The sequence below is a fragment of the Mycetomoellerius zeteki genome, unplaced genomic scaffold, assembly GCF_001594055.1.
Source record: "Mycetomoellerius zeteki isolate Tzet28-1 unplaced genomic scaffold, Tzet1.0 scaffold308, whole genome shotgun sequence".
In the NCBI taxonomy this organism is placed as follows: Eukaryota; Metazoa; Arthropoda; class Insecta; order Hymenoptera; family Formicidae; genus Mycetomoellerius; species Mycetomoellerius zeteki.
In genome coordinates this window covers 290,345-299,295 of record NW_017257292.1, presented here as the reverse complement: position 1 = coordinate 299,295, position 8,951 = coordinate 290,345, and the positions used below count along the sequence as shown (strand labels likewise).

At 28.2% G+C, this 8,951-nt stretch overlaps 1 protein-coding gene across 1 annotated transcript; it reads left to right on the top strand.

Annotated features, from left to right (window-relative positions):
• Window positions 1-3,998: 3,998 nt before the first annotated feature.
• LOC108724531 (CD63 antigen) lies at window positions 3,999-8,900 on the top strand. The gene is made up of 5 exons (XM_018450955.1): window positions 3,999-4,084; window positions 6,649-6,837; window positions 7,176-7,340; window positions 8,357-8,581; window positions 8,838-8,900. Exons 1-5 carry the CDS (start codon window positions 4,022-4,024, stop codon window positions 8,898-8,900), a joined length of 705 nt encoding a protein of 234 aa, XP_018306457.1. The 5' UTR covers window positions 3,999-4,021.
• The last annotated feature ends 51 nt before the right edge of the window (window positions 8,901-8,951 follow it).

Here is an 8,951-nt window from a genome sequence, read left to right as displayed (position 1 = left end):
CGTATTTATAAACATACATATAATTTAATATTGTGCAATATTAATACATAGGTGGTTCAAGTCAAACCGGGACTTTCATTCTCATGAACATAAGAATAAAAAAGTCCCGATTTGACTTGAACCACTCTCGTATTTAGCAATAATACTTAGAAATATTTAATTCACCATAAGTCTGAACGTAAAATGATTTACTTGAAACACATCTATATGTATATGCGTAAATGTACTGTGAATTACGTATAACAATTTGCAATTTTGCATCTACTTAATTAATTAATTAATTAAAAACGTATATAATAAGAGTCAACTTATAAGTGTTATTTGTTATAGGATAGTCAGTTTCATTATTTGTATCCTTAATATAATATGAAGCTACAATTTTTTTGTATTTGTAACATGCATTTTTGTAGGATCTAGGTTTATATACATATAACTTCGTTAACATATAATTTCGTTAACAACTATATTCCTCGATTTTTAAAATGCATGCATGTTAATCGATAAATTCACTTTATTCTATGTACAACTTTTTCGACTGATGTCTCTTTATTGTAAATGTTTGTGTAATAAAGCTGTATTTATTAAAATAAAATTCTTGATTAATTGTAAAAATCATCTTGTTTTCTATTATAATCAATCTCATCTAATTGTAAATCTAATTGTAAAATTATTTATTATTAAATTGTTAAGTAAAAATTAAGTAAATTTTTTAAGTAAAAATTGAAGTACGAGTTTAATGCAAACACAGTTATATGTGTTCAAATTTAAATCAGAACGTTCAACTTTCTTTTTTCTTTAATTTCTTTAAGTTCTTTAAATTAATCATTTTATTAAGAATATATAACTACGCACTTATTGCGCTAGACTCTTACATCGTATATTAGTCCTATTCTAATTTTACATTTATTTCAATTTTAAGAGTTTTGATTTGTTCATTTAAAGATGCTATTAGTGATATTAACATACTCTATTAACTTCATTACGTAAATATCAAAAATATTTTTTTATATGAAGTATACGATGAGCAGAAAAGTTGGAAAAAGAGGTTTCAGTCATGCAGCGTTGAACTTTAAATTATAACGTGTTATCGTCAGGCACGTACTATTATGTGCAGCTACCTGAGGAATGAGCATAATATCTATATTTACCATGTTCTCATTAACCTATATAGGTAGGTACATTTACATAGTACAGCACGAAACTGCGGATTTACGCGAATCCTAACTACATGTGAGTAATAAATTTTTCTAGAAATTGATAGTTCTCTTCTCTTCCCCTGGATTTCTGACTCACAAGAGCTGGTCACTGTACCAAGAAGTAAAGTTGATACTGAAGGAACGTACTAAGTAGATTTTAGTGACTATCCGTCCCAAATTAAGACGGACAATTTTAAATTTTAACACTGCATCCCACTTATTACAATGCATCCTAAATTAAGGATACGATTATAAATTGTTGTTCTTTTAAGTGTAAAAATAATAAATGAAAATGATAAGTATGGAATATAATTTTCAACTAATATGTGAAAAATTTTATGATTTTTTATTTAAAAACCCAGATTCATAAAATACATTTAATAGAAATGTACAATTTTTAAAATTAACACCTTAGTTTTTGGCACCCTTATTACATACGTTCGGTCATTCGTGTACTGGATTAATTTTCATCACTTTTACAAGTATATATAAATTATTAAATGATTTTTACGTATATTTAGAAAGTTTTTGTACAGTTATATATTCATAACAAATTGTAGATAAATTGTTATAACTAAATATAGTTAACAAAATGAGAAAAATGCATTGTTTCATATAAAAATGTAAAACTCTGAAACAAAAATGTTTAAAGGGAAAATATAGTTCAATATTTTAAAATTGATATTCCAAACTACAAAAAAAAATAATTCAAGTATCGGCTGTTCAAAAAGTTCAATTATTAAATAACCTGAAAATGATGTTTTTTTAATATGCATGAATGGCTATGAATTGAAGATATATTGCATTTACATTTTAAACAATGCATTTTATTATTGCTATTGTGTTAAAAAAACTTATAATTTATTAGGAAAATGTTCTTTATAACATTACAACATAATATATAATATATAATATTACTGACAACGTTAACACAAGAGCGCCAAAAATCGTGTTTATAAAGGCTAATATGTTGTTCTAGCTATGGTTAAATTATTTTTTTAATAATTCGCGAAATATTCCCATAATACAACTGAGAATTAGAAAATAAAAAAAAAAATAAAAATTTTTTAGTTACAAAAAATGTACACACACGTTGGGTTATTTGTGACTCAGAGGTGAATTTCGGAGTTATGCTAGTTAAAGGATACGTATGAATTGAGGCCGGCAACGCACAAAACTTATTCTCTAGATGCTAAATTTTTTTTTAAGAATAGAAAAGAAACCAAGTGCTCTTAATATTTCAAAGACAAGAAATGCGCAGGACACGAATGAATCCAAAAGTGTGTATTAAGGGTTAAAATATGCTCTCGTAACTTGACGTAATTTTTATTGTAATCTCATGTGACGTTAAGTGTTTATTAGTTAGTTAATTACGAATATAATAATATAGTATTGTGTATATTTCGTTAGCAATACAAAAAATGTTTATCTATTAAAATTTAATTACGATAATTAATATTGAATTTTTTTAAATGTCTCTTTTTGCCTTCTTAAGGAGTTGGTCACCTTAATGTAGATGCCTATCAGGTGGATCGAATCGTGAAAACAAAAACTTATCGGTGTGCTCGTAAATAAGTCGCCTGTGACCTACTTTGCACGTCCTATACCAGGTATATGTAAATAATGTGACTTATTGAACTGGCAGGGACTTTCGTTTAACGTGATGCTCACGCGCGATTTGTCTGATCTCCGATAAAATTGTGGCAGATTGCGTTCGTCCATGGAGAAGACTTCACCCGCAATGCAGTTCTAAGTAATGCATTTGGAGTTAGAGAATTGAAATGTTTTCATTTCTTCAATTGAACAGTTAGTCTCTCACACTCTGTATATACACTGAAAAAAATAGTTGAAAATGGACAAACCAGAAGATTTTAATTTAAATCAACCAGAATTCCGGTTATCTCAACTAGAATTTTAGTAAATTTAACCAAAAAATTTTCTAGTTGATTCAACCGTATAGTTAAAAATAAAACTTTTTGGTTAAATCTACTAAAATTCTAGTTAAGATATAACCGGAATTCTAATCGATTTAATAAGAATCTTTTGATTTGTTTATTTTTAACCAAACCATTTTTCTCATAATCTAATACAAATATGGAGTCACAACAGGATCAATAGTTAACGTTTTACCAACACGCAAAGTTTATCTGATTGTTATAAAGTTAAGTCCACCGAAGATACCTGCCGTATAATTTTTTGAATCGTGCGTCAATTTCGAGCGTAGAGATGTTGTGATGGAAGCGAATTGCCTCTAGATCGAAGATCCGGGGTAATTACGAATTAAAAAGGACACCGAACTCTCTCTCTCTCTTTCTCTTTCTCTTGAAGCAGAGAATAGAACCTCAAACTCAAACCGAAGGGTACTGTTTCACTGTAGAAGTTAAGTATGTTTTTCTACAAGATAATACATTCGTAAATACTAATTATATATCTTTTGTGTTTTTTAATACTCTTTAGAGGTTCACTTCTCTCTTTCGGGGAGTGTCAATGGTGAGGGAATAAGTGACCATGGTTACCATCGACAATCACCTTCGCCTAGAACTGCAGACCAATAATGAATTTGTAACGCAGGACTTCGACCTGGAAACCGTGCTCTCGCCTTCGGTAGCCTCGAGGTCGAGGATTTCGATCGAAACCTTCCCTGTAGACTCGAACAAAGGAACACCACCTAGATCGCTCTCATTGACCGTACGGCTGCCGCACGGAACGCAAGCCAATCGACTATATGTCTGAATTTTTAAGTTTCCGTGAATTATTGATTCGAAACAATAATAATAAAATCAAAGTAAAGTTTAATTAACGACAGATAAATACGAAAAAGCATCATGGAATCGTGCGGGATGAATGTTATCAAATACATCCTCTTTATCTTCAATTTAATCTTCGCGGTAAGTAGAGCGAATTGGAGGAATGACAGTTTTGTCAGGATTAATCTTGGTGGCAAGTTTTTGAAGTGAATCAAGTATAGGAAATAGCTTTATTTGATTTTTATATTCTTATTTTCTGAGATTTTAAGTATCCGGTTTTTAATGATTTTTCTGTTTGAAATACTTTCAGGTACTTATGTACCGCGCAAAAAGATTCGGTTATTTGTGATATGTGCTTTTTAAACTGTTAATATTTTCGAAAGTTTTATTTATACACTGAGAAAAAATAATGTAAATTTTAATAAATATTTATTTGAGTAGTGCCAACTAAAGATTTATTTACAGTAATAAACATTTGCTTAATAAAAAGAAATGATAAATCAAATTAATGATTTTTATGTCAAATAAATATGTATATCTTTATATTTAGTAAATATTTAGTTGGCACTACTTAAACAAATAATTTATTAAAATTTAATATATTCTTTAGTGTGATATAATACAAATATTCATGATTATGCTCGAGAATTTTTGGAAAGATAGAAATAAACATGTTGTGTAAGTGCGCGCGCGCGCGTGTATGTGTGATCATTTTTGCTTCAACGTTCAATGGCTGCATTCAGCAGAAAAAGCAGCTTTGCAACTGTTGTAAAATTCTTCAATATGATTGGTTTATATGTTTAGATCTATAAGGAACCAAAAGCAAGAATCAATCATATTGAAGAATTTTACAACAGTTGTAAAGCTGCTTTCTCTGCTGAACGCAGCCAATGACTCAATGAAAAACATTGTACAACGCTCAATAAAAAAGCAAATTGAAGATAAAGATTCACTTAAGATCACTTAAGTGAAAACTGAGTACTTTTAAATATAAGTAACGGTAATGAATTATTTTTAACAAAAAGTAACTGTAATACGTTATTTTTTTTAGGTAACGTTCTCAAATCCCAACTCCAGTTACGATATAACGTATGTACATGTAATTGTAATTCCTTACTTGACAATACATATAATTGTAATATAATACGCACGTGTTATATTAAAGTTATATTGTTGAGTGAAAAATTACAACTAATATGTACGTTACATGGAATTTGCTAAGATATACAAGTAAAAAATGACAAAACGTTATATAATTTAAGAGATTATATATGTAGGTTACGATTATTACTATTATTACTCCTTTGATATCTAATAGTGATAGAAGAGACATAGTCGACATAAACATCATTCTATATTCTTGTTGGCATTCAATGAATAACGAAGAACGACACTTGTATTGACTATGTGTCCTAAAAGGAAACCAGCTTTTACAAAGCGAGAGCGAAACAAAATAGAAAAATCAGGGTTGTTAACGTTACATAAAAAAGTAACGAAGTTACTGGTTTCGTTACTTTTTTTTTAGTAACAAATGAATAACATAGTTACTTTTCCTAGCGAGTAACAGTAACTAAGTTACAATTTTCAGTAACAAGTAACGAAATTTTATGTTACTTTTCTCGTTATTCCGTTGATGTAGAGTTAGGGTGAAATCACACGGTGCGGAAAAGGACTGTGGAATAGAAAATGCGTCATTGAAGCAACCCCAATTAACGCTATTCCGCACTTTTCCATTATGCAAGTTTCGTGTACTATGTTCACATGGTGCGTCAAATATGCATCCAGAATGAATATAATTTAAAAGAAAGACTTTTTAATATTGGTGAACTCGTTTTGTCGAATCTTCAACACCGCCTAATAGACGGACATTTTGAACAACAATTGTTATTGAAGAAAAATTCAAAATTCAGGGAAATAAATCCATTATAATTTAAAGTTAAAAAATATTCTATTATTTCTAATGTAGATTGATATGTATCAAAAGTACCAAAACCAAATAAAGGACTCATAAAATAAAAAATAAAATAAAGCTAATAAAATATAAACTAAAATAGAACTATAAATTAAAAAATGATTTATTCTTATGTAGCTATTTATATAAATATAATTATTTTTTGAAAAATAACGAAAAAGGTAACGGTTTTTTTCGTTACTTTTAAGTAACGATAACGCGTTCCTTTTACAATCGGTAACGAGTAACGAATAACGTATTACTTTTTACAGCAAGTAATAGTAACTGTAACACGTTATTTAAAAACGGTAATGTTAACAACCCTGAGAAAAATAACTAACAATACTTCTTACTGTGCTTATTTATATAAGACGAAATATGTTTGTGTAAATAGCAAGTTATCGCTTGGTTTTGTTTTTAATCCTTGTAACATTTTAAAATAATTCTTTTTTTTAATTAAGAAAAGTTATTATCAAAAAAAGTATTTATTTAAAAAATTTGTGTTTATATGAATATATACGTATAGAAATTTCTACAACAATAATTATTTCTTTCTATTAATTAATAAAAATTATTTTTAAAGGATATTCATTTAAGAAATGTGCTTTTATGAATTCATTTAAAAAAATTTATGCGTTTTAATTCTACTAATTTTATTTTTATTTTTTTTTAAATTAAGAAAATGTAAAAAAGAAGAAAAATTTCAAGGACAAAAAAATACATGTACAATAATTGTTAAAATTGATTTTTTCAGATATCTGGTATAGGTATTATTGTGGCTGGTGCGTTGGTGTTAATAAATGTCGGCGAATTCGATCATTTCATGGAAAGCAGGATAATAGCACCGCCTATAGTGCTTATAGTAGCGGGATCAATTGTTTTCGCCATAGCTTTTCTAGGATGTTATGGAGCGATAAAGGAGCATTATAACATGTTGCTTGCAGTAAGTTAAAAAAAAACGAAAAAATTGAAAAACTTAGAGTAAAAAGTTTTTCTATTAAATAATTTTATATATTAATTTTAATATAATAGATTTTTTGATTATTTTATATACTTGAATTAATCTCAAATAAAATTTCCAAAAAGCTTAATAAAAATTAAATCAGAGATTTCATGTTTATGTAATATAAATATATGAAACTGTACGTACGTATAATTTCAAATATCTTTATTTTGCTTTGTTTTTAAATATAATTTTTTGTGATGGAAAACAATAAATAATACTAAATTACAGTTGTATATAATCTTTGAATAATTATGTTAATATTAAAAATAATTTAGTTTGCGGTCGCATTGTTAATAATCTTCATAATTGAGCTCGCGGTGGGCATAGCGGCGGCAGTGTTAAAAAGCGATTTCAGCATAGAGATGAAGAATACCCTAAAGGAATCGATGAAAAACTATACGGAGACTGACAAGCAAGCTTGGGATAACGTGCAGAAAAAGGTCAGTAAACTGAATTTGGAGCACAACGTACTAATGGATTTGTCGATACAAAAGGTGATGAAATAGTATAGCTTCCGTGCCATAAAGAAAACAATGGTTTCTATAATGATGACGGGTTAGGTCAATTGAAATAATCATCGTGTGCAAATAGACAATTAAAATCGTTTTAGTATTGTAGGTACATTGATTACTCTAATTTCGTATTAACACACTTATACCTTTCAATACTTTAAATTACTTTGTCCTACTTTGACAACAATAGTTTTGTAACAAAATATATTATATAAATCAAATCGCGTGATTAAATAGAGTAGATCGAGGCAAATCGGATCAATATTCAAAAATAAAGTGGTAAAAAAGTAATAAAAAACAAGTTTTATTAAAATGTTTAATTTTTTCAACTTTGGTTTAGATTTCATATAATAAACTATTACATAAACAAAATATTTCTTATTGCACAATAAAAAAATCAAGAAGAATGAATTATTCAATTTATCCCAAAATTGAAGGACAAAGCGAATCATTAGTTTACTAAAGTAATTTAACAAACTATACATTATAAAAAATCATTATAATTTTCAACATATCTTTCCGTTACAAAGTTATAAAATTCGTAATTTTTTTTGGAATAACAATTTATGTAAAAAAAAAATTCTTCGTGTACTCACGATCTCTGCGCTTATATCATTGACTGATATTGAATCACACGAACTACAAATTGTTTGTTTTCTGATGCAAAGGAAGTGCGTGGAAATAACTAGCAAGTGAAATAACTCGTTTGGAAAAAAACAAAATTAACGATAAATTTCGACTAATTTTCAAAATTGAAACTGATTTGTCATCTGATCCGTTTCGATTCAATTTACCATACTTTTAATCAGCATTGGGACTAAGCTAAAATGATAAAAAAGAAATAATTATTTATGAATTATTTAAAATAAGCATCAACTAGTTTAAATTGTTTTAATTAATTAAGTTTGATTATACATCGATAATTTTACTGGTTCATACGACAGCTGCAATGTTGCGGTGTGGATGGTCCTAGAGATTGGATTGAATCTAGTGGAGCATATCCAGCAAGAGAATTCCCGTCATCTTGTTGCGATGATAGAGTATCGATCTGTCAATTCGTTAATGCAAATACAGAAGGATGCTTTAAGAAGTTGGAAATGAGAGTTCAAAATGGAGCGACAGTCTTAATCGGTGTGGGCATCGGAATAGCTTTTGTGGAGGCGAGTAAAGTTTTAGTTTATAACATATTTTAATCAAGCCGACACTGTGTTGGCACTTTACTTTATTGCAATAAAGTTAAACGGGCATTAAGTAAAAGAATAATAGCCTAGGCTAAAAGAGTAAAGAAAAGGTAAAGAAAATTTTTCAATTTAAGAATCATATAACTCTTTATCGTAACAAAAATGTAAATTGAATTTAAATTTGTTCATCAAATATTATTATAGCAATATTTTGAATAAAAAAACACATTTTTTTCTTTTTCAGATTGCCGGTATCGTCCTTGCTTGTTGCCTCGCAGCGGCTATAAAAAAAGAAAGCGATAAATGAAATGAAGTTTATTAAATAATTCAATTTTATGCTACGTCAGACTAATTGTAA

Excerpts from the sequence above, each read along its gene's own strand:
- LOC108724531 (XM_018450955.1), top strand. The coding sequence starts at position 4,022 with ATGGAATCGTGCGGGATGAATGTTATCAAATACATCCTCTTTATCTTC. Across the intron at positions 4,085-6,648 it reads TCTTCAATTTAATCTTCGCG|ATATCTGGTATAGGTATTAT; the intron begins GTAAGTAGAGCG and ends TGATTTTTTCAG. Across the intron at positions 8,582-8,837 it reads CTTTTGTGGAGGCGAGTAAA|ATTGCCGGTATCGTCCTTGC; the intron begins GTTTTAGTTTAT and ends TTTCTTTTTCAG.